Source organism: Pan troglodytes, chromosome 5 (assembly GCF_028858775.2).
Source record: "Pan troglodytes isolate AG18354 chromosome 5, NHGRI_mPanTro3-v2.0_pri, whole genome shotgun sequence".
NCBI classification, from domain to species: Eukaryota; Metazoa; Chordata; class Mammalia; order Primates; family Hominidae; genus Pan; species Pan troglodytes.
This window is the reverse complement of record NC_072403.2, coordinates 42,766,524-42,791,632: the sequence shown is the minus strand read 5'-3', so window position 1 is coordinate 42,791,632 and position 25,109 is coordinate 42,766,524. Positions and strand designations below refer to the sequence as shown.

General features: G+C 42.7%; 1 protein-coding gene across 25 annotated transcripts in view; it reads right to left on the bottom strand.

Annotated features, from left to right (window-relative positions):
• The window catches only part of C6H6orf89 (chromosome 6 C6orf89 homolog), a 52,906-nt gene that overhangs the window by 6,922 nt on the left and 20,875 nt on the right, over window positions 1–25,109 (bottom strand). For 7 of the 25 annotated variants that reach the window (XM_016955362.4, XM_063812943.1, XM_063812942.1 and 4 more), the window contains 7 exons: window positions 23,532–23,631; window positions 19,135–19,341; window positions 18,490–18,697; window positions 15,713–15,926; window positions 3,763–3,914; window positions 3,505–3,644; window positions 1,626–1,755 (listed from right to left, as the gene is read on the bottom strand). In XM_016955362.4, coding sequence (XP_016810851.1) covers window positions 1,626–1,755; window positions 3,505–3,644; window positions 3,763–3,914; window positions 15,713–15,926; window positions 18,490–18,678 — 825 coding nt within the window. In that variant the 5' untranslated portion in view covers window positions 18,679–18,697; window positions 19,135–19,341; window positions 23,532–23,631. Of the gene's footprint in view, window positions 1–1,625; window positions 1,756–3,504; window positions 3,645–3,762; window positions 3,915–15,712; window positions 15,927–18,489; window positions 18,698–19,134; window positions 19,342–19,910; window positions 20,035–23,531; window positions 23,632–25,109 lie in introns of all 25 variants that reach the window. The other 18 variants (XM_063812946.1, XM_063812948.1, XM_063812947.1 and 15 more) reach the window with 5 other exon arrangements.

Genomic DNA, 25,109 nt, shown 5'->3' with positions numbered 1-25,109 from the left:
AAGTGGGCCTTGGAGGCCCTCACCTTCTCCCCGAGTGCCACTTAACAACCAGCTCCCCACTTCTGTCCCAAGGCTGCCTTTGGACACTGGGCCCACAGACACGTGACTTTAACAGGGCCCAGGGATGTGGACAACAGGGTGGGGTAACAAAGCTGCGGGGAAAGGGGAGCTTGGGCCAGGGTGGGGAAACAGATTCTCTAAGAAACTGGGTTCTCAAGAGTTTTGCCTGTCTGGCCACTGCCCTTCCCAAAACATCCTCGAGAACCACAGTATGACTCTTGTAAGCATTTGAGTAACTCTGTATTTACTCCTTTGGCTGGGCTCCTTGGTGTTGCACACGCTGGAGAAATTAACTTTGGTATTCAAGTGGTAAAACCAAGAGAAAGATAAAGGCCGTGTCCCAGAATTATATTTATGAAGATGAAATCATACAAGGGCCTGGAATTCCAGCCGGCGACAGCAGGATAAACTTCTTTAAAATCTGAGGCAAGAGCCCAGCATCTCCACCCCAGTGCTGGCAGACAGAACTTCTTACTTCTAGACAAAATGATTGTTTTTATAGGCTTTTAAATTCCTTTAACACAATTCAGCAAATTTGGAGCCAAGTGATAGTATCAGGAGGTGGAAGCCATGGTCCAGAGGTGGCAGGGGGCCATAGTTTGGGAAATTTATTTTTTTACAAAGGAAAATGCATGCTTTTAATTCTCCCAAACCGATCCAGGCTCAAAAACCTTCCTTAGGAATGAGACTCAACAAAAGGAGCAATTCAGAGAAAAGTAAACAGACACAAATGCAGAACAGCTTCTCCCAGTCCACTGGCCCCAGAGAGGTAACTTTGGCTCTGAGCACTCGGCCCCAGACTGAAGTGGGAAATGATGGGGGCAGAGTGGGCTTTTCTACTCCAGCTGGGCTGCCTGCCTATCAAATCCTTCCCAGGCTCCCACACTTTTTGCCTTTCAAGTTCTCTACCTGAAATCTCTTAATTGTTTATTTCGGCAAAAACCATCCTGGGGGTGAGAGGGTAAAGGGTATGTCCTTGGGCAACTCACTTAATCTCTCTGGGGCTCAGTTTCCTTATCCACAAAATGAAGCAGTTATTCTATTCATCCACATACTATTCCCTTATAGCTTTCTTTTCTTTTTTTAAAAAAATAGAGATAGGGTCTCCCTATATTGCCCAGGCTGGTCTGAAACTCCTAGGCTCAAGCAATCCTCTTGCCTGAGCCTCCCCAAGTGCTGGATTACAGGCGTGAGCGACCACCGATCATGGCTGCTTGCCTACTTTCTAATTTAAGGTAGGAAAGCCAGACTAATTGCACACTCAAGTCCTTCAAATTTTAAGATTTCACTTCTTTTAATATAGAAAAGTAGTTTGCCTCAGGTGTTAAGGGCAGGAGGCAGATTTGCAAGGTAACTAGATTTTCTGGAAACCTGCCTTCATGACAAGGTGGGCCCCTGCAAGTCTCCTGGCTAGCAGCAGGAGGGGAGAACTAGACAGTGTGGGTGTCCCCTCAATTCACCCTCTAACCCTCTAAGCCAATATGCAGGGAAGGCCTTGGTTATGACATCAGTCCAGGTCCCAAATAAAGAAAATTCTAGATCCAAGTCCTCTCAAAATTTCCTACCTTACTCCCCACAACAGGTTCTGGGTGAAGAAAGGAGCACTTGTTTAAAGAGGCATCTTTTGGAAATGGCAGGTGAGTGAAAACAGGAAAAAGCTCACGTAACATTTGTGATCTGTTCAGAGGTCTCCTCCTGTAGAAGTATGAAACAGAAAAAAAGTAATTAAACTGGTCAAGCCAGCCCATGACTAAGAGAGAGCCAAGTAAGGGTGGGAAAACTGTGGGCGGTGGGTAAAGAGGGAAAAATATGAGTACAGTATCTTAAGTACTAGGTCCCTGAAGAATAGTTGCACAGAGTCAATGAACTATAACGTGTACACACACAGGCATAAACTCTACAGCCACGATTTGAGTATGTGGGTGGAGTGTTTCTAAATTGCAGCTAAAACAATATATATTGGAAGGAAAGAAATAATCTATTCATTCTATCTTGGAGAAGACTGAAGTAACAGCAGGCCAGGCGGGGGAAGGGGAGAAGAGAGGAGGAGGAAGGGACAAAAAGCATGACCCTTCTTCTGAGGCACAGGGAGACGCAGGGGGAAGCCTGCTCAGCTTGTTCAACTGGGCACTCTAGCACGCAAACAAACAGCACATTTAAAGAAAGATAGAAGCATTAAGAAATTAACAAAAAGCCTGAAAAAGTCATTTTAATTCTTTCAGAACAGTTCTAAGATGGAAACTGGCTTTCTTTTCTTACTAGACAGCAACCTTAACCACAAAGAATGAACCACGTCTTCCGCAGGGCACAGGAAGGAACAGCAGGACAAACTGGGGTTTCGATCCTGGCTGGGTAACCTTAGGCAAGTTACTTAACCTCTCTGTTTCCCATTTTTCTTTCTTTCTTTCCCCCTCCCCCCACCTTTTTTTTTTGAAACAGGGTCTCACTTTGTCGCCCAGGCTGGAGTGCAGTGGTGTGATCATGGCTTACTGCAGCTTCAACCTCCCAGGCTCAAGCCATCCTCCCACCTCAGCCTCCCAGGTAGCTTGGATATTTTTTGTAGAGATGGGGTCTCCCTGTGTTGCCCGGGCTGGTCTCCAACTCCCGGGCCCAAGTGATCAACCCGCCTCAGACTCCCAAAGTGTTGGGATTATAGGCATGAGCCACCACGCCTAGCTACTGATTCCCACTTGTCTGATCTGAAGAATGACAACAATCATTCCTACTTTCCAGAGTTATTATCAGTGTCCCCAGTGAGACACAGACACTAAGCACCAAGGCACACTGCCTGGCAGAAACAAGTGCCAAAAAATGCAATTCTCCTTCTATTATTTGCACTCTCTCTTCAGCCCCCTACATGAGGCCCCATTCTACATAAAATGCTAAATGCATACTTCGAAATAAATTATGACTCTATTAGACAAACTTGCTGTCCCCCCCATGGTGGCACCCCTCCTTCTGACACACCTCTTCATCCATCCCTTTTATCTCTCATCATTGGTTTATCAGTGGGATCCCAGCATTGGATTTGTAAAGTGTTGGGCCTGTGGTAGTGGCTCAGTGATAGCTATTACTGTTTTGCAGGTATTTCTGGTCTGCCCCTTTCCTACTCGCAAGCTAAGTGCCCCCATAGACCCCCCATTTTTTTGAGACACAGTCTCACTCTGTCACCCAAGCTGGAGTGCAATGGCGCGATCTCAGCTCACGGCAACCTCCACCTCCCAGGTTCAAGTGATTCTCATGCCTCAGCCTCCAGAGTAGTTGGGATTACAGGCATGCACCACCATACCTGGCTAATTTTTGTATTTTTAGTAGAAATGGGGTTTTGCCATGTTGGCCAGGCTGGTCTGCAACTCCTAGGCTCAAGTGATCTGCCTGCCTCAGCCTCCCAAAGTGCTGGGATCACAGGCATGAGCCACTGTGCCCGGCCCTTTTCACACTCACCATGGATAAGGAAATGGGAACCACCGTTCAGGAAAGCAGCGCCACCACTTGGCGAAAAACCCTTCAGAGAAGCCTTCTGTCGCCTCAGGGTACTGGCACAAAAAATGCTGAATCTCCTCCTCCAACAGGGGCTTTCCCGTCTTGGCAAGGCAGGAAACAAAACAAAACAACACAGAGTTACTTGTCAGAAATTTCCTAGAGCTTCACCTAGCCTTTAAGCAAGCAGCCAATCAGCGGGAGACTCAGGCTTCTGCTCACCTTGATCACCAGTGGATGGAGCCTCTCAAATTTCCTTGGGGCGTCTTCCAGGAGCATCACCTTCAGGTGTTTCTGGGCACAGCCAGTGCAGTTGGCAGGAATGGGCTCTGACTCATTCTGCTCACAGTCGTTTGTCCACCAGGGGTCAAAGTCTGAGAGAGGAAGGGATATGGAGAAAGCAGATACTGAAAGAGCATAGCTGGTACATCCAGTAGCTCCAGCAATGAAACAAGAAAGGAAAGACATCATAATGACTTTTATTTATTTATTTATTTTGAGACAGAGTCTCACTCTGTCGCCCAGGCTGGAGTGCACTGGTGCCGTCCAGCTCACTGTAACCCCTGCCTCCTGGGTTCAAGGGATTCTCCTGCTACAGCCTTCCGAGGAGCTGGAACTACAGGCGCATGCCACCACACATGGCTAATTTTTGTATTTTTAGTTGAAACAGGGTCTTGCCATGTTGCCCAGGCTGGTCTTGAATTCCTGGGCTCACATGATCTGCCCACCTTGGCCTCCCAAAGTGCTGGGATTATAGGCGCAAGCCACCGCATCCAGCCCATAATAATTTTTAAAAACAAACAATGATAAGCACTGGAGACCGCTGAAAAGGTAAGGTATATATGAAGCAGCCTCTGAGGAGGGAGTAGAGGACAGGAGCAGGAAGGAGAGGTACTCTTCTCTGTATACCTTTTTACACTTTGTGGAAAATATCTTTTAACCTGTCATGCATTTCCTAAATCAAATCAACAAATAAAGCATAACAGCTAGGAAAAAACATTCAGCAATATGGAGCTAAAGATGTAGTTCCCCCAACATTTTCTAACCTATGACCCATACGGCTGAAACGTCTACAGCACAGCGGGGGGCTGGTGTGGATAGAAGGGTGACCCCATCATCATCACTGTGCCCTAATGCACTTCTCACACATGCTGGATGTATGCCTAGACCCTTGCTTCACAGGTACACATGGGAGCCAGGACTCCGGGAAGGAAGAGTGAGAAAAGGGCACAGAAGAGGAAAGGGATGGAGAGGGTAGACAGGACTTTTCTGGAGCCATCTTTGGAATAAAGTGAATTGCATCTGTCCATAAGACAGCCCTCTATCCCAGATCAGGAGGGGGTGGGGCCGCCAGCCATAGTTTCCAGCCCCACATGCTGGTCAGAAATGGAAGACCCCCAACCCAGACCCTGCTGTGAGTGACAGCGGCTCCCTGACATGCCTGTCTGGTTTGGCTCCTTCTCTGAGGGGCTCTTGTTTCTGCACAGCCTTTCCCAGCTTCCCTCTGTTACCATGCTGTTTATAATGTTATTTCATTATTTCTTGTTTACTTTCTGTTCCATTTTGGATTTCATCTGGGTTCTCTGAGAGATGTGTTTGTTTTAAACTCTGCTTTGAATCTAAAACGTTTCAGAAGACGGTTCTGATTAAAACCCAATGGAAACCAAATCAGCAGAGAGCCTATGACAAATGATAACAGACAACCAAATGTGGCTGAAAAGAAGTCAATTTTTTAAACCAATAAACATACTTGGAAACTGACTCTTAACCACAAAACATTTTCTGTGGTTGGCAGTAAGCACTACATGCTTGTTTTCTCTGAGGCAGTAGTAGTGGGGCATAGGAAATCCTTGTCAGGGAAAGACCGTGTTTGTTCTTGGCCGGTCTGCTGAGCATCCTCCATCTCTTGAAGATAGTATCTGTGTTTCCTGGAGGCAACTGCCACCTACCTTTCTCAGCCAGTCTCAACCTGCAGGAAGATTATTAGCCAGAGGATTACCGCTACACCCTGCTTCTGGGAGGGCGCCTCTCCTCCCACAGTACTCTGGGGGTAGCTGAAAACCCTTTAGTACCATCTGTTTCAGTGGCACACTGAGGCTGCAAAGTTGCATTTTTTCTTCTCCAATATTTTCAAATGTTTCTTATTCAGGGTCAAATATGATAAATTCTTGCCAATATGCAAAAACTCTGGGTAATGGACACACCATGGGGCATAATCATAACAACATGTTACAATTATATAGCATTTCAGTTTCCAAAGTACTTGCGATGGAAGGGGAAGGAGAAAGCAAGCTAGTGCACTGAGTGCTTGCCCTATGTTAGTCACTTTCCCATGTTATAGCATTTAATTTTCACTGTGTAATTACTGAGGAGGAATCACTATTCTCATTCTGTGGATGAACAAACTGAAAGTTAGAGGTGATAGGAAGTTCCTGAGGTGCCAGAGTGTGGTAGGAAGAACACAGCAGATGCTGGGCGTGCAGTGGGGGTTTGGGTAAGGAAACAGGCTGCAGAGGAAGATGTGGTGAGGGCTTCCAGGGCTTGAAGCACGTCTGGCTCTACTCAGAACAAAAAGAGGAACTGTTGGAGGCTTTTGAGCAGGAATTTCTCGATGTTCTAGGAAGATTATTTTGGATTGTGATTAGGGTGCCCTAGAAGAGAGAGGCTGGGAAAAGGAAGACCTGGTTATATTTTCGTTTTGCCCTTTTTTAGGGAAAAGGTGGGGGGGGGGGTTCACCGTGATGAGAAGTGAAATATAATGAATGAGGCAGTGGGAATGGAAAAAAGGGGTGGATTCTAGAAGCAGTGAAGATGAAATCTACAGCCCCAAGGAGCACTACTGTGAATGTTTGCACTATACTGTCCTCTTGGTCAGTGTCATAATAAACCTGCAGATCTCTGGTATCACCCATGTCATTAGTGCTCATCTAGGGAACGTCATCTGCAGATTTATTATGACACTTTTCTGTAGTAGTGTGTCATATTCCAACAGAATCAGTTAATTATGACAGTCTCCCCAGGAGATGAGAGTAAAGCACCAGGAGAAAGGGGCACCTTCCTCAAATTTGTACAAAGGTGCTGCATGGGCTAGCACCGAGCAGCTCTTAACCTAAGAGTTAGGAGAATTATTTTAACTATAATTTATTTAATTATTATTATTATTTTTCTTTTGGAGATGGAGTCTAGCTCTGTCGCCCAGGCTGGAGTGCAGTGGCGCGATCTCGGCTCACTGCAACCTCCGCCTCCTGGGGTCAAGCGATTCTCCTGCCTCAGCCTCCTGAATAGCTGGGATTACAGGTGCCCGCCACGAAGCCGGGCTCATTTTTGTATTTTTAGTAGAGACAGGGTTTCACCATGTTGGCCAGGCTGGTCTCAAACTCCTGATCTCAGATGATCCGCCAACCTCAGCCTTGCAAAGTGCTGGGATTACAGGCGTGAGCCACTGCGCCCAGCCCAGCCTAACTTATTTAATTTTAATTTTATTCAGAGCTTTAGATATTCTTGGGATTTCCAGGTGGAGATCCCTTTAAAAAGCAGGTAGAAGAAAACCCAGTAAAGAGAAATCAAGAAAGAAAAAGAAAGTAGGAATAGCAAACTAAAAGAAAAACTTGGAGGTGGTGTTCCTTGAGGGAACTGAAAGTTAGAGGTGAACACAAGTAAAAAACTGTTAGTACTAAAAAGAGAATTTAATAAGGTGACAGAATACAAGATACAGATTTTCAGATACATAAAAATCAATAGCTTTCTTACTCTACTGGTCACAATCAGTTAAAAACTGAAATGGAAAATAATCTCATTCATAATAACTAGCAATAAATTTAACAAGATAAAACATTTATGGGTGGTGGCTGATGCTTGTAATCCCAACACTTTGGGAGGCCGAGGTGGGATCGCTTGAGCCCAGGAGTTTGAGACCAGCCTTTTTTTTTTTTTTTGAGACAGGGTCTTGCTCTGTCGCCCAGGCTGGAGTACAGTGGCACATCTCAGCTCACTGTAGCCTTGACCTTCCAGGCTCAAGTCATCCTCCCACCTCAGCCTCCCAAGTAGCTGGGACTACCAGTGTGTGCCATCACACCCAGCTAATTTTTGTATTTTTGGTAGAGACAGGGTTTCATCATGTTGCTCAGGCTGGTCTTGAACTCCAGAGCTCAAGCAATCCACCCGCCTTGGCCTCCCAAAGTGCTGGAATTACAGGTGTCAGCCACCATGCCTGGCCGATAAAGGATAAACATAGATTTTTAATTAAGTGAGGAAAGGGTAGATTCAATAAATCAAATTGGGAAAAGTGACCATCTATATGGAAGAAAATAAAGTTAGATTCCTACCCTTTCACCATATACTAAATTAAATTCTAGATTGATTAAAAGATACAAATAGATAACACAAAATTTTAAAAATAACTAAAGGAGCTGGGCATGGTGGCACTTTAGTCCCAACTACTCAGGAGGCTGAGGCAGGATAATCTCTTGAACCCAGGAGTTCAAGGCTAGCCTGGGAACACAGTGAGATCCTGTCTCAAAAAAAAAAAAAAAGCTAGAGGAACTACTCCAAACCATAGAGAGTTCACATATATTCATGAGTTCTCACCTGTATAAAAATGTGTCTGTAAATGTGAGACTTTAGATAAATTAGTCAATCCCTTGGCACATCAGTTTCCTCATCTTTGAAATGGATATAAAAACAGTATCTACCCTAAGTGACTGTTGTGAGGACTGAGAAATGAGTATTTTTATAATCTTTGGGACAAGGAAGGCTTCCTAGAGGCTATAAAGGAAAAATGGACAGATTTGACCAATATTTGCATATATGAGACAAATAATCAGTATTTCTAATATATAAGCCTCTGTTTGAATTAACAAAAAACTTTTTTTTTTTTTTTTTTTTTGAGACAGGCTCTCATTCTGTCGCCCAGGCTGAAGTGCAGTGGTACAATCACGGCTCACTGTGGCCTTGACCTCCCCGGGCTCAGGTGATCCTCCCACCTCAGCTGCCAGAGTAGCTGGGACTACAGGTGTGCACCACCATATATGGCTAATTTTTTGTATTTTTTGTAGAGCTAGGGTTTCTCCATGTTGCCCAGGGTAGATAAAAAAATTTTTAATGGGGAAAGAATATGAACAAGGAATTCACAGAGAAGTATTATAAATATAAATGGCCTATAAACCATTTGAAAAGACATGCAATTTGACTAATAATCAATGAAATGCAACTTGAAATGAGATACTATTATTTAGTTTTCTAACTGGCAAAACATTGACAACATCCAGTGTCAATGATCAACATATGCTGTTAATGAAAGTATAAGCTGGTATAAGTTTATGAAGACAATTTGGTTGCATTTATTAAAATTTAAAATGCACATGCCCTTTGACTCAGCGAGTCCATTTCCAAGAATATATCTTACAGATAAAAAGTATATCTATATAAAGATATGTGTATATGAATCTCTCAGGTACATATTTTTGTAATAGCAAAAAAAAAAAAAAACCCACAACAACCCTAGAAAATGGTTAAATTATAGAAGAGTCACAGAATCAACTAATATAAAATCCTCAAAAATATATAGAGAGGGTTTAATTATGTTTTCCCAAAATCCACATTTTCCTGGAACCTCAGAACATGACCTTGGAGATAGGGTGGCCACAGATGTAGTCAGTTAAGATGAGGTCATACTGAAGTAGGATGAGCCCTGAATCCAATCTGAATGATGGCCTTAGAAGAAGACAGAAGACACAAAGACACACATAGAAAGCAGATGGCCACGTGAAGATAAAGGCAGAGGCTGAAGTTATGCTGACACAGCCAAGGAATGCCAAGGACTGCTGAAAACCACCAGAAACTGGAAGAGGCCAGGAAGGATTCTTCCCTAGAGCCTTCGAGAGGGGGCGTGGCCCTATCAACCTGGATTTCTGACTTCTAGACTCCACAACTGTGAGGTACTGGATTTCTGTTGTTTTAAGCTGCTCGGCCTGTGATGCTTTGTTTCAGCAGCCTTAGAAACTAATACAATGTGTCTAGCCAAAAATATGTATATGAGATCTTTTGTATGTGTGTGAACAAAAAAGTATTTCTATTTATATATATTAAGTATATCTATTTGTATAGACATGGAAAAACTCAGAAGGATGTATACCAAGTTATTACTAGCAGTTGCTTGAGTAGAAAAGTTAAAAGGATAGAGATGAGAAATATTACTTTATTATAAGTATTTTTAAATATCAAAATATTATACCTCTTACTGTCTTTGTATGCATGTATTTTATGTACTTTCCAAGTCAAAATGTCCTTGGAGATCATGAAAACTGAAGCCGAGAATTCAATGCTGAAGTGTAGAGGTAAATCATCTCAGAAGGCTGGCCCCAGAGAGGTACCTGACAGGAGCAGAGGTGGCCAGGCTGGTGGCCCGCAAAGAAGGAAGGGAAGTAACAAGAAAAAAGGATCACTGGAATGGGGTAGCCTATGCCATCCACCTGAACTAAGGGAGCCCAAACTTTAAAAGAAAGAACTACTTTTGATTTCTCTGTAGCCTGAGATCACCAAGGTGGATAAAGCATGAGCTTAGACAGAGGAACGGGCAAACGGTGAACTAGGGGTGGAGGTAGGGTGCAGGCTCCTCCTCCTCTCCCCACAGAGTCCCTGACAACAGAAAGAGATGTGGCCAGACTCCAGCTTGGCCTCTGTCCATCTGAAAAGGTTTTGTCTGACGTGTTCTCTATACAACTGGCTGGAGCCATCATGCCACAAAGTGAACAAAATTCCATCCTGGGAAACAGCCAACAGCACACAGCCAGCCGAGCCCATGCCACCCTAGTTTACGGCTTTTGACTACCTAATATGCTGCATCTCACTTCTTTCCAGCCCTCCTGTTTCTAACCACTTTTCCTGAAGCACCAGACAGAAAAGTCAGCGTAAATTATATAGCAACTTCCTACTTTTAATTTCTAAGGCTTCTTTACTCCAGATATCCCTCATACTAGATATTTTAAACATTTTTTTAAAGGTATGACAGAGAAGACAAATCCTACATATAAAAGTTCAATAAAGCTTATAACTTGTATTTCAAGTTTTCACTATGATTTGGGATGATTTCACTGTTGGAGATGTCAAAAACAGTCTCTCAGACAAAACACAGCCTTGAAGTCAACGTGCAGAGACCATAACTATCCACCCTTCTTTACAAGTTGGGCACTGGGCAGAAAAATGGATGGGCCAGCGTCTCACCCATCAGGGAGCTTCCTGGTGCCTGAGAGTTATTTACAAGAAAACTCACTTAAGCTGGTTCTCTGTAGACAACCATAACATATCCTGGAATTCTGAGTGGGGAGAGTACTGTTACATAGATTATTTACCTGGCAAAAACAAAACAAAACAAAACAAAAGATTTCTTTCCAGGACAAAAAACTCCCTCTGGATAAAAAGGATAGGGAAGAAAGAAAAGAACAAAGCCAATACTAGCTCTACAAGAGCAGTGGTTTTGTCTGTTTTGTTCACTGCTTTGTTGAGAACAGTGCCTGGCATATATAGCAGGGTCTCAAAAAACATTTACTGAATGAGTGAATGAAGTTGGGGAGAGGGAGGAAGGGATGGAAGGAGGAAAAGAAGGAGGGAGGAAGGCAGGAAGGCGGGCAGGAAGGCTGATTTTTCAGAAGCTTTAACGATAGAATTAAGTCCATGGGGAGAAAAATCAAATGAGCAATCTGGATTCACAGAAACCTCAAAATAAAGATTAAATAAATATAACCTCATGATTTCTTGCATTATAAATGTACCCAAGAAAAACCTGCAAAGCCCATGACAAAGTTCCCATGACTTTCACTAGTGTGTGCTCAATATTTAATCAGGCTGCTCTCCAGAAGCTTGTTTTTGCATAGCACCTCTTCTAGTACCCTGGGCATGAGGCAGGGGTGAAGCCTTGACAATGAAGGAGGCTTTTGCCAGGTCCCTGCATGTGTGGCACCATGCCCAGATCCATTTTCACACACCGTAGAGGGAAAGAGCCCAAGAAATCATTTCACCAACAGCCTTGCCTCCAGGAAGCAATGCATTTGAACCACTCCAAACCACAGAGAAAGTCTATTTTCATGAGTTCTCACTTGTACAAAAATGTGTTTCTAAATGTGAAAATTTATTATCAAAAACACAGCAAAAGAAAAAATTAAAAATAAATAAATGTGAGACTTTAGATAAGTCAGTCAATCCCCTTGCACATCAGTTTCCTCATCTTTGAAATGAACATAAAAACAGTATCTACCTTATGTGACTGCTGTGAAGACTGAGAAATAAAGTGCACAGCACAGTACCTGGTATACAGTAAGTGCTTGACAGAGCTGTTATTATCACAGAAGGTAAGCTTATTTTGCAAATAAAAGAGGAAGGTTTTCCTTGCGGTCTAAGCAGTTCATCTTTGAGCACAGATCTGGACTCTCTAAGTCTTACTAGATTCTTAGTTTGAGGCCAATAAATGACTTGCTATTTCCAAAACTTCTTGATGTTGCTGGATCTACTTCATCCTTCCTTTGAAGGTTAGGGGATGCATCAAGTTCCAAACGTGTGCCTTTTCACTGTATGTGAGAACTATCCCAGGCTTTCTCAGTAGAAATGAATATGTTATTTTTAAGTTGGCCAGAAAATGACCAAAGTAAACAAAATAATTGGCTGAACATGCTAGCGCCTGGCTTGACTGAGGGCAGAGATGGCAGGCTGTAAGTGTGGTATCTTGGACAGAATGCTAGAGGGAGTTAAGAAACTAGGGTTCAAGTGTGATTTTGCCACTTTTAGCTGGGTAAGCAAGCTCCTTTACCTCTCCTGGCCTCAGTTACCTCTTTTATAAAATGGGGTATGTACTAGATTAACTCTAAAATTCTTTTCTGGCTTTAAGACTCAATGATTCCATGGAAATGGTAAAAACCAAGGGGATGGCTGGCAGGAGTAAAGTGACTATAAAGATATGAAGCCAGGAGGGGAGAAAAGCAGTAAGAATGTGAATGTAAAGAGAAAACTCTGGGTCAGTAAGACGAAGGATTAAGTCAGTCAAATATTATCCATAAGGGTGCAGACTAGGGAGGATGAACTGGGCTGAATGTCTAAGACAACACCAGGTTGGGAAAATTCTAAAGGGTCAGAAGCTTGGAAGACCACTTATCTTTGGAACAGCCAGAAAGAATATTGTCTCTTCAGGGACTAGGGAGTTAAGAGAAAGTAACTGATGATCCGAGAGAGACAGTGGTAGAACTCCAACATCAGACTTAAAGCTAGACTCTTCAGGTCTACTGCACAGCTAGACTACTCACATCAGAGGTGAAGGGCTCAGACTCTGAAGACTGGCTGCCTGGGTTCAAATCATGGCTCCGTGACTAGACCTGGGACCTTGAGCAAGTGACCTAACCATACTGTGCCTCAGTGTCCTCATCTGTAAAATGGGCATAAAACCTGAAGCTACCCTATAGGAATGTTGTCAAGATTAAATAAGCCAATATATGGAAAGCTGCCTGAACAGGGTCTGGCATCTGGTAAGTAAAAAACAACTGTCAGTTTATTTACTTATTTTTTGCTGCACAGTGGGATGTTTCCATGACTCGTTGCAAAGTCACTTCATTCTTCTTATTGAGAGCATTTAGGGGCAGGATTTCCTATCTAAGGCTGAAATCTAGAAAAAGAACCCCACCTCTGTCACCTTTTTGTTCCCTGGGTGGGGTCGGGGGAAACTTCCAGTCATTGGTGGTGGTGCCTCTTGTACATCACCAAGGCTGCAGCTGCCCTCCATCATTCCCGAGGTGCCACTGCAAGGAGCACCAGATGACCCTGGGAGTGTGAGACAGGCCAGCACTTCAGGAAACCATATGGGGAAGGAATTCCTTTCGGGAATCTGTCACACCATTCTCCCCTTGCATTTACTTTAAATGTACGGCCAAGTAATCCTAACGTGAAGGTAGTTGTTTTTTGATACCAGGACATTAAAAATGATATATTTTTACTTTTCCTGCCCTCTAACAGGCCCAGATTAAGTTGCACTTAATTCTCCCTCATGTGTTTCTGTTTACTCTTCATATAATTATGCGTTTTTAACTTTTCTTCCAAATGCTGTTAGTTTCACATGTCTACAGCTTCCCAGAATTATCATACATAGGAAAATATGGTGCTTCCACATCCACATTTACAAGTAAAAACAGCACTTTAATAGAATCAACAACATTAAAGAGCTAAAGCCACACCCTTCCAATGCTCACTCGCTCTCTCTACAACTGAGCTCCAAGGACTCATTTTATTTCCATCTGCAAGGCAAAATATTGATTTGAAGTAGTCCAAATAATCCGGCTTGTTTACAAGACACTAATGTTTCTGGAATGTTTAAACTATGATTTAGAGAAGAAGCGAGCAGTGTTCATTGACGATGCCCCATTTCTCAGTTCAACCGTGTATGGAGATTTACTTTATAGGACTGGGGAAGAAGATAATGCCATCAACCAGGTCGGGAAAACTCATCAGGACTTGCCGTTAGGGAGGCTGTGGGGGGAAGACAGTCAGGAAAGGAGACTGGTGGTGTGTCTGAGGAAGAGGCACAGACTGGCCTAACTGACAAGTTTCTCTCGCTGTTTCCTCCAAACGCTTTGAACTGTTCTAATAGGAGTTTGAGACTGCATTTTTTTTTTTTTTAGCTCTGTTGGTGACATTTCAAAAGCAACCTTCCCAATAAATACAAGGAAGTTACATCTGAAATTTTCAAAAGAAATATCTGAGCTGTTGATTTTTTTAAAAAAACCAAAAAACTCCTGAGGTGGAATTCTTGTCTTACAATGCTCCCTTCCTCTGATTTTGATACAATTTTGGAAACCTTTCCATGACTTCCTCAAGTATACAAAAATAGCTTTCGATGGAGACCCAATCCAAGGGATGATTTTTATGACTCATTAGATCTTAAAGAATGACATTATGAGACCATCCTGGCTAACACGGTGAAACCCTGTCTCTACTAGAAATACAAAAAATTAGCCGGGCGTAGTGGCGGGCACCTATAGTCCCAGCTACTCGGGAGGCTGAGGCAGGAGAATGGCGTGAACCCAGGAGGCGGAGCTTGCAGTGAGCCAAGATCGCACCATTGCACTCCAGCCTGGGCGACAGAGCAAGACTCCAACTCAAAAAAAAAAAGAATGACATTATGATTATAAAGCTTAAATACATTTTTTCTGAAAGCATTTTTCCTAAAAGTTAAGACACATTCTAAAAGTTTCGGAACATGGTTACACAATAAATTCTATAATCCATTTGTGATATTAATACACATATTATTCTACATTGCCAAATAAGATAAACATCACCAAAAAAATCCCAAAATAATATCCCCCTTTCTCAAAAAGTAAATTTCTTTACACACACACACACACAAAATTGGAGGCAGGGTCTCGCTATGTTGCCCAGGCTGGTCTTGAACTCCTGGGCTCAACCAATCCTTTTGCCTCAGCTTCCCAAAATGCTAGGATTATAGTTGTAAACCACCACACCCAGCCTGAAAAAGTAAATTTCAACTCTTATTACATGTTACACTGTTCTCAAAAGGAAACCCCTCAAATAGTCTATCAGACTATGAATTCTTATGCCACTGATGCACTGTTACTAAATTTATGTGTTTTTTAAATTCTACTTACTGGCAAAATTGATATACTTTAGAGTACTAAATTAAATGAGCTGTGACAGACAGAAGGACTAAACTGAAAGAGTGGGATATACCCAGACAAAAACCTAGCCCAATAGGCCAAGGACTGTTAGAGGACCTTTAGAAGCAAGCTGAACTCAGTTGCTTTCAATAAACCAATACCTATGTATTAAATATGCATTATGGACAGGAATCACAGGAGAGAAAAGGATGAGATACAATCAAATCCTTTTTATGGGCAAAGACATTTGTCCCCATCATGTGTGTTCTGGAATTTGGGGGTGTGAATTTGGCTCTACCAGATGTTCCTCTAGCAAGTTTCTTAATCTCTCTGATCCTTGGTTTCTTAATCTGTGAAATGGGGATAATAAACCCCATCTCATAGAGTTTTAGTGGGGACTGAATTAAAAGATACAATATAGGGAGCTTGCCTCTCATTAGGTATCAATAAATGTTACTTCCTTTCCTATCATATACTGTCAAGAAAACTATATCTAATAAGTAGTAAATGTTGCATTTTACCTGGAAAGGGTCTGTCTTCATCACCCCCACGCAGAGGAACTCCCTTATTTTCTGACATGTACTTCTTGGCAATGGGCAAGGACATCAGCCTAATGTGATGGATGAGTGAGCGCCAGGTGTGAGCTCCAGAAAGCACTGGCTCAGGTGCTAATGGGCTGAAAGGTTGAATCACAAAGTAGGCAGTGAGCAAGATTAATCCCAAGGTTGCGAGAACCTACAAGGAAAGATAGAAAAGGCATTAATAATCATCCCAGCAAACAAATACCTTAATACCAAGAAAAAAAACAAAACAAAACAGGCTTCTTCTGCTACTTCCAATGTGCCTTAAGAACTAATCCATTTTCATAAACAAGCCACTTAGGTTTACTTCTGGAAGAATTTAGAATTTGAGAACTATAGGGACTGCAAGGCTCACCAAGCTGCTACCATATAATCAGTGTATTTTAAAATTCACTATTTAAAAATACACAGGCTGGGCGTGGTGGCTCTCGCCTGTAATTCCAGCACTTTGGGAGGCCGAGGCGGGCAGATCATGAGGCCAGGAGATCGAGACCATCCTGGCTAACATGGTGAAACCCCGTCTCTACTAAAAATACAAAAAAATTAGCCAGGCATGATGGTGGGCACCTGTAGTCCCAGCTACTTGGGAGGCTGAGGCCGGAGAATGGCGGGAACCCGGGAGGCGGAGCTTGCAGTGAGCCAAGATCGCGCCACTGCACTCCAGCCTGGGCGACAGAGCGAGAGACTCCGTCTCAAAAAAAAAAAAAAAATAATAATAATAATAATAATACACAAAGGGGGCCGGGCGCAGTGGCTCACACCTGTAATCCCAGCACTTTGGGAGGCCAAGGCAGGTGGATAACGAGGTCAGGAGATCGAGACCATCCTGGCCAACACGGTGAAACCCTGTCTCTACTAAAAATACAAAAAATTAGCCGGACGTGGTGATGGGCGCCTGTAGTCTCAGCTACTTGGGAGGCTGAGGCAGGAGAATGGTGTGAACCCGGGAGATGGAGCTTGCAGTGAGCCAAGATCGCACCACTGCACTCTAGCCTGGGCAACAGAGTGAGACTGCGTCTCAAAAAAATAATAATAATAAATAATAATAATAATAATAATACACAAAGGGGCCGGGCGCAGTGGCTCACACCGGTAATTCCAGCACTTTGGGAGGCAAAGGCGGGTGTATCACCTTAGGTCAAGAGTTCGAGACCAGCTTGGCCAACATGGTGAAACCCCACCTCTACTAAAAATACAAATATTAGGCCAGGCACAGTGGCTCATGCCTGTAATCCCAGCACTTTGGGAGGCTGAGGTGAGTGGATCACCTGAGGTCAGGAGTTCGCGACCAGCTGACCAACATAGTGAAACTCCCATCTCTACTAAAAATACAAAATTAGCCGGGCATGGTTGCGCATGCCTGTAATCCCAGCTACTTGGGAGGCTGAGGCAGGAGAATTGCTTGAACCTGGGAGGCGGAGGTTGCAGTGAGCCAAGATCACGCCATTGCACTCCAGCCTGGGCAACAAGAGTGAAACTCTGTCTCAAAAAATAAATAAATACATACATAAAGGCTGGCTGCAGTGGCTCACGCCTGTAACCCCAGCACTTTGGGAGACTGAGGTGGGCAGTCTCGAACTCAGTCTGACAGTGATTGACTGGACTCAAGTCACTTGAGCCCAGGAGTTCGAGACCAGCCTGGACAACACGGAAAAACCCCCATCTCTACAAAAAATAGAAAAATTAGCCAGGTGTGGTGGCACATGCCTGTGGTCCTAGGTACTTGGGAGGCTGAGATGGGAGGATCACCTGAGTCTGGGAGTTCGAGGCTGCAGTGAGCCATGATGGCACCACTGCACTCCAGCCTGGGCAACACAGTGTGACCTTGACTAGAAAAATAAAAAATCTGTCCAGGTGCAATGGCTTAGGCCTGTAATCCCAGCACTTTGGGAAGCCAAGGAGGGCAGATCACCTGAGGTCAGGAGTTCAGGACCAGCCTGACCAACATGGAGAAACCCTGTCTCTACTAAAAATACAAAAATTAGCCAGGTGTGGTGGCATATGGCTGTAATCCCAGCTACTTGGGAGGCTGAGGCAGGAGAATCGTTTGAACCTGGGAGGCAGAGGTTGCAGTGAGCTGAGATCACGCCACTGCACTCCAGCCTGGGCAACAGAGCGTGACTCCATCTCAAAAAACAAAACAAAACAAAAAAACAAAACACAAGGCCAGGCGTGGTGGCTCACGCCTATAATCCAAGCACTTTGGGAGGCTGAGGTGGGCAGATCACCTGAGGTCAGGAGTTCAAGACCAGCCTGACCAACATGGAGAAATCTTGTCTCTACTAAAAATACAAAATTAGCTGGGTGTGGTGGCGCACGCCTGTAATCCCAGCTACTTGGGAGGCTAAGGCAGGAGAATCACTTGAACCCAGGAGGCAGAGGTTGTGGTGAGCCGAGATCGTGCCATTGCACTCCAGCCTAGGCAACAAGAGTGAGACTCCGTCTCAAAACACACACACACAACAAACAAACAAATAATAAAAAATTAAATAATAATATTACACAAATATAATTTAACTATAAATATGCAGCTTTCATCTAGGACCTTTAACAACACAGTCAAATTTCCTAGTAACACATGGTAACAAGAGCAAAGGCAAATTTATTCACGGAAAAACCAATGCTCAGTGGTGGGATTAGTCAACAATAGCATTTGTGAAGAATGTTGAACAGTCTTTGTTCTGTTGAAGCAATTACCAACTCAGGAAACATTTTACCTTATATACAACTATAAGGAGAGGATACTGCGGGGGTGGTCTCTGAGGTTCATTCTTTTCCAGCAGCTGTCTGATAAATTTTTCAATTGCCTTCTCTGACATGCCACACTGATGGCCGGTCTGTCTCACCAAATCAACAGTCTCTGAAAGTTTGTCATAAATGCTGATCTCGTTGGCAGCAAGATCCATGTCTTCCAATACAAAATCCCTGAGAGAGACGGAGAGAAAATAAATGTAAAAAGAAAGGTGGTTTCTTTAGGTACTTCCTCTTCAAAGCTACTTGACCATCTGTAGAGAAGGACCAGTTTTGTGCTTTCCTCAATCCTCTACAGACCAATACTTTCATGAAACACAATGAATACATAGAGACAATGTCAAATTGCCATACAAGTTTTAAAATATTCGTTAACTGTGGGCCAGGAACAGTTTACAGACCTGCACTAGTTTCCAAACTAGTGCAAACTGAGGAGCACTGGTCTAGAGCACAATATATCCTAATGGGACTCTGAAGCACTAATGACATCCAAAAAAGATTTCTGACACCAATGATGGGAGATCTGCTACTGGAGATTCCCTAAAATAAAAAAAATGGATTATGCACAGTGTTGTTTATCAATTATTTCTTTGCAATTATACCAGACAGACCTTTTAGCAACACAAGAGGAAGAACTGATCACTGAAGATTACTGAAGGTGATTTACTGAGAGCAACAGGCTGATAAGCTTTGTTCTTGGCAGAGCAAAGATTTCCGACAACACAAAAACCATGGCATGTGGCTTGCAGTCCTCACACTTTCCTTTCTTCTTCTTTTTTTTTAATTTCTTCTAGAGCAACCAGAGTCCTCATGCTTTTCTACAAATACAATTTTAGAAAATAAAGGGCATTTTATTTGTATTTTATATACTTAAAATACCTAAGATTTTTAACTAATTTAAAAATTCAATTTGTGTTCCTATAGTTATTTTAAAGACAGATTGTTTCATCATGCCCAGAGAACAAAAGGTAAAAACTAATGGGGCAAAGTAGAGTTCTCTCTGTATCATTTGTAAAATGAAATTAAATAGTTCCAAGGCTGGACGCAATAGCTCGTGCCTGTAATCCCAGCACTTCGGGAGGCCGAGGCAGGCGGATTACCTGAGGTCCGGCGTTTAAAGACCAGCCTGACCAACACGGAGAAACCCCGCCTCTACTAAAAATACTAAATTAGCCTGGCATGGTGGCGGGTGCCTATAATCCCAGCTACTCAGGAGGCTGAGGCAGGAGAATCTCTTGAACTCAGGAGGCGGAGGTCGTGGTGAGCCGAGATCACGCCATTGCACTCCAGCCTGGGCAACAAGAGTGAAAGTCCATTTCAAAAAAAAAAAAAAAGAAAAGAAAAGAAAAACAAATTTGAAAAATCAGCTTGGCCTGGTGGCACACACCTGTAGTCCCAGCTACCTGGGAAGCTGAGGTGGGAGGACTGCTTGAGCCCAGGAGTTTGAGGCTGCAGTGAGCTATGATCATACCACTGCACTCCAGCCTGGGAGACAGAACGAGATCCCATCTCTAGAGAAATAAAATAAGATAAAATAATTAAATGGCTATTTAAAAAGGTGTTTAAGTTACAGAACAATAATATTTTTCTTCATTTACAGGAGGAAGAAGAGTGCTTCTTCGGGTTTGTGCTCTCTTCTACTGGGCTTTATTTATTTATATATTTATTTTTAATACAGAGGGTCCTTTTATTTTGCATACTTCATTCCTACAGTACTTCTAGCCTCAAAAAGTACTGACATAGTACATGTGTATTCTCTCAGTAAGGAGATGCTGCCACCTGTAGGGTGGAGGACATAGTCATGTTGTTACAACACAACCCAGCACACACCAGCACATCTCCTCTTCCAGCAGTGTGCCTCCCAGTCACTCCTGTTTGGTCCTCTTTATGACTATTAAGTGTTTAGTTCATTAGGTCTTAACCTGGCTTGCACATTAGAATCACCTAGAGAGCGTTTCATAAATGCTCATACCTGGGCATCAACTCAGAGCAATTAAATCAGAATCAGAAGACTTCTAATGGTGGATTAAAAGGCATGCAATCTAGACTTCCAGGAACTGGGGGAATGAGAGAAGAGCCCACCACACTATACCCCCCACATTCAGATAAAAAGACAGTACAAACTACAGTTGAGACTTGAACAACATGGGTTTGAACTATGTGGATACACTTAAAAGCTGATTTTTTCCTACCAACCCAGGATTGAAAATACAATATTTTCAGGGTGCAAAAACTGCATATACATATACAGAGGGATGATTTTTTGTATAAACAGGTTCCGAAGAATCAACTGTGAAACTTGAATATGCAAGGATTTGGGCGTATATGGAGATTCTGGAACGAATACCCTACATATACCAAGGGACAGCTATATAATTTTTAATGTATTATTTTCAATACATGATGCTAGGACCACTGGATATCCACAAATGCAAAATGAAGTTGGACCTTTCTTTCTTTTCTTTTCTTTTTTTTTTTTTTTGAGACAGAGTCTTGCTCTGGTTGCCCAGGCTGGAGTGCAGTGGCGCGATCTTGGCTCACTGCCACTTCCGCCTCCCGAGTTCAAGCGATTCTCCTGCCTCAGCCTCCCAAGTAGCGGGATTACAGGTACCCACCACCACGCCCAGCAAATTTTTTTGTATTTTTAGTAGAGACGGGGTTTCACCATGTTGGCTAGGCTGGTCTCGAACTCCTGACCTCAGGCAATTCGCCTGCCTCAGCCTCCCAAAGTGCTGGGATTACAGGTGTGAGCCACCACGCCTGTCCCTTTCTTTATACTATACACAAAAATTAACTCAAAATGGATCAAATACCTAAATTTATAAGCTAAAATGATAAAACTTCGAAGAAAACACAGGGAGGGAGGCTTCATGATTCTGGGATTCGGCAATGGTTTCTTAGATATGATACCAAAAGAACAAGTAGCAAAAGAAAAAATAAATTGGACTTCATCAAAATTAAAAACTTTTTGTAGAAGACAAGGGGAGGGGGAGAACCTCAAAAATTCTGTGTCTCAATACCATCAAGAAAGTAAAATGACAACCCACAGAATGGGAGAAAATTTTTGCAAATTATATATCTGATAAGGGGGTGGTCTATATAGAATACATCAAGAATTATTACATATCAGTAATAAAAAGACAACCAAATAAAAAAATAGACAAAGGATTTGAATAGCCATTTCTCCAGAAAAGATATACAAATGGACTGGGTGCAGTGGCTCACGTCTGTAATCCCAGCGCTTTGGAAGGCCAAGGTGGCAGATCACTTGAGGTCAGGAGTTCGAGATCAGCCTGGTCAACATGGTGAAACCCTGTCTCTACTAAAAATACAAAAATTAGCCGGGTGTGGTGGCAGGCACCTGTAATCCCAGCTATCTGGGAGGCTGAGGCAGAAGAATCACTTGAATCTGGGAGGCAGAGGTTGCAATGAGCCAAGATTACACCACTGCACTCCAGCCTGGGTGACAGAGTGAGACTCCATCTCAAAAAAAGATATACAAATGACCAATAAACACACAAAAAGATACTCAACATTATTAACCATCAGAGAAATGCAGATCAAAATCACAGTGAGATACCATTTCACATCCACTGGGATAGCTACAATCAAGAAGTCAGACAAAAAGTGTTGGTAAGGACATGGAGGAATTGAAACATAAAATGGTACAGCCACTATGGAAAACAGCCTGGCAGTTCCGCAAAGAGTTAAACACAGTTACCATATGACCCAGCAATTCTACCTCTAGGTATGTGCCTAAGACAAATGAAAACATATGTCCACACAAAAACTTGTGCACAAATGTGAACAGCAACATTATTCATAACAGCCCCCAAATGGAAGTAATCCAAATGTCCATGAACTGATGAAAGGATAATCACAATGTGGTAGATCCATATAATGCAAAATCACTGGACGATAAAAAGGAATGCAGTACTGATACATGATACAATATGGATGAACCTTGAAAACATTATGCTAGGTGAAAGAAGACAGTCACGAAAAACTACAGATTATATAGCTGCATTTAGATGAGAAGTCAGGAATAGACACGTCTTTTTTTTCTTAATACCTTTTTAACAAACCTGCAAGGAATAGGCAAATCTATAGAGATATAAAGTAGATTTCCAGATGGGAAGTGACTTATCTGAGACCACCCAGTCAGTTGTCACCTGAGCCTCATTTCGACCCCACATTCTTTTCACTAAGCCATTTTTGATTAGCAGTCAGGAGGATGGATTACAAAGCATTAAGAGCCATACTAACAATAACACCAAAAAAACCCCTAGAAATTAAGATGTAGCATTTCCAATTAAAAATAATTCAGGAGTAGATGATCTCTGGAAAATGAGATCACAGCTGATTTTTATTTTCTTTGTGATTTTCATATTTCCCAAACTTTTCCTGTATCAATTTTGTAATCACAAAATTCTCACAGTCACTTCTAAGGAACATCACTGGGCACAAAATGAGTCAGAGATGTACAGCAATGCATGACCGTGGCACCACAGGGAAGAAGCAAGGCATGATTTGCCATGCCAATGACTTTTTGGTTCTCTATAGAGTTGTATTCAAATATTACAGCTGGAAAAATGAAACAGCATTGAACTTGGAGACAAGCTTTGCCAATTGCTAGTGAGATGATTTCGGTTAAATTACTTGGTCTATTTCTGCATCCAAAAAATAAGAGGATTGGACTACAAATTTTAGAGTCTCACTCTAAAATTCTAAGAATCTATGAACACTTCAGGAAGGAGAAAAATTCAATTCATTAGAAACTGAAGACTCATGTTCAATTGCACTCCTATTCCTGTTCCCACCCTATATGCCAGGTGCCTTGCTAAACACTCTGGAAATATTATCTCAGTGAATCACCACTGTGATCCCATAAGGTAGCTGTGTTGGATCCCATTTCATACATGTTCAAGGCTCAGAAAGGTTTCATAACTTGCCAGGATGTGAACCCAAGTGTCCTGACTTCAGGGTTGTTGCATGCTGCCTCCCTTACCAAGTTATTTTCCTATTCTGAGCTGGCAGTTCGGAAACCACGTGTCCCTTGATCACAACTGAGCGGCTGAGAACTGGAAAATGATTGACTACAATGATTCCTGCAAACAGAGTAAAGGGATAACTTATTACAACATTTTTCACATCTTGGTTTTGTGATCAGTGATTCTGAGATGCCATTTTCCTGTTTAAATTAACAAAGACATTCTATGAAAGCAAGTAGGAATAATATTCATTTAAATACATTACAATTCATTATCTAACAATACCCAGTCAAAACCCATTAAAACTCAGTAGAGGACCAGAATGGAAAGGATCCAGAAAGGACTGCTAGAAACAAATTCCAGTGAAAAACTAGTGTGGATGCTGGGAGGTGGGGTCACATGCAAGTATCCCTGAGGCAGAAGAGAACATCACACACAGAAGAGAACACGGTGTGCCGGCAGGAGAATCCTGAAGGGGACAAAAGTACAGGTGAGGAAAACAGGATTAATCATCATTATTTTTGATGGCTGTTTTGCAACCTTTGTAAGCCTCCTCAAGTCTTTTTTTTTTTCTTTTTTTCCTTTCTTTTTTTTTTTTGAGACAGAGTCTCGCTGTGTTGCCCAGGCTGGAGCACAGTGGTGCAATCTTGGCTCACTGAAAGCTCCGCCTCCTGGGTTCAAGTGATTCTCATGCCTCAGCCTCCTGAGCAGCTGGAATTACAGGCTGGGATTAAAGGATGATATTTTTTGTTGTTTAATTACTATCATATCCAACCAAATGCCAACAGTGTCCCTCTAGCAAGACAATAAAAAATGGCACATACCACCATACCCAGCTAATTTTTGTATTTTTAGTAGAGACAGGGTTTCACCATATTGGCTAGGCTGGTCTCAAACTCCTGGCCTAAAGTGATCCACTCACCTTGGACTCCCAAAGTGCTGGGATTACAGGCATGAACCACCGCGCCTGGCCTGTAAGCCTTTTTGATACACATAAAAATCTTATTAAACTCCCAGTTTGTATCACACACAAAAAAATACATTTCTTTTCTTGTTGGGTAATTCAAGTTAAAATGATATTAAAACACTGAATATATTTTTGCAAGCCATGCATCCTTCTTCCGAGAGATTATGACACATTTCTCAAGTTATCAGAAAGGTAGTTAATAGCAACTTAGTGACGTTTCTAAGAACACTTGTGGATTTTGATAAGCCCTCTTTTTGGCTTTGGTTATATCAGTCGTCCTAAACTGGAAAAGATTCTGCCCCCAGGGATGCCTGGAGACATTTTTTATTGTCTTGCTAGAGGGACACTATTGGGATTTGGTTGGATACGATGGTAATTAAACAAGAACAAAAAAACTCATCCCTTAAAAAAAAAAAATCAAGGCCGGGCGCAGTGGCTCATGCCTTGTAATCCCAGCACTTTGGGAGGCCGAGGCGGGCAGATCACGAGGTCAGGAGATCAAGACCATCTTGGCTAACACAGTGAAACCCCGTCTCTACTAAAAATACAAAAAATTAGCCGGGCGTGGTGGTGGAGGCCTGTAATCCCAGCTACTTGGGAGGCTGAGGCAGGAGAATGGCGTGACCCC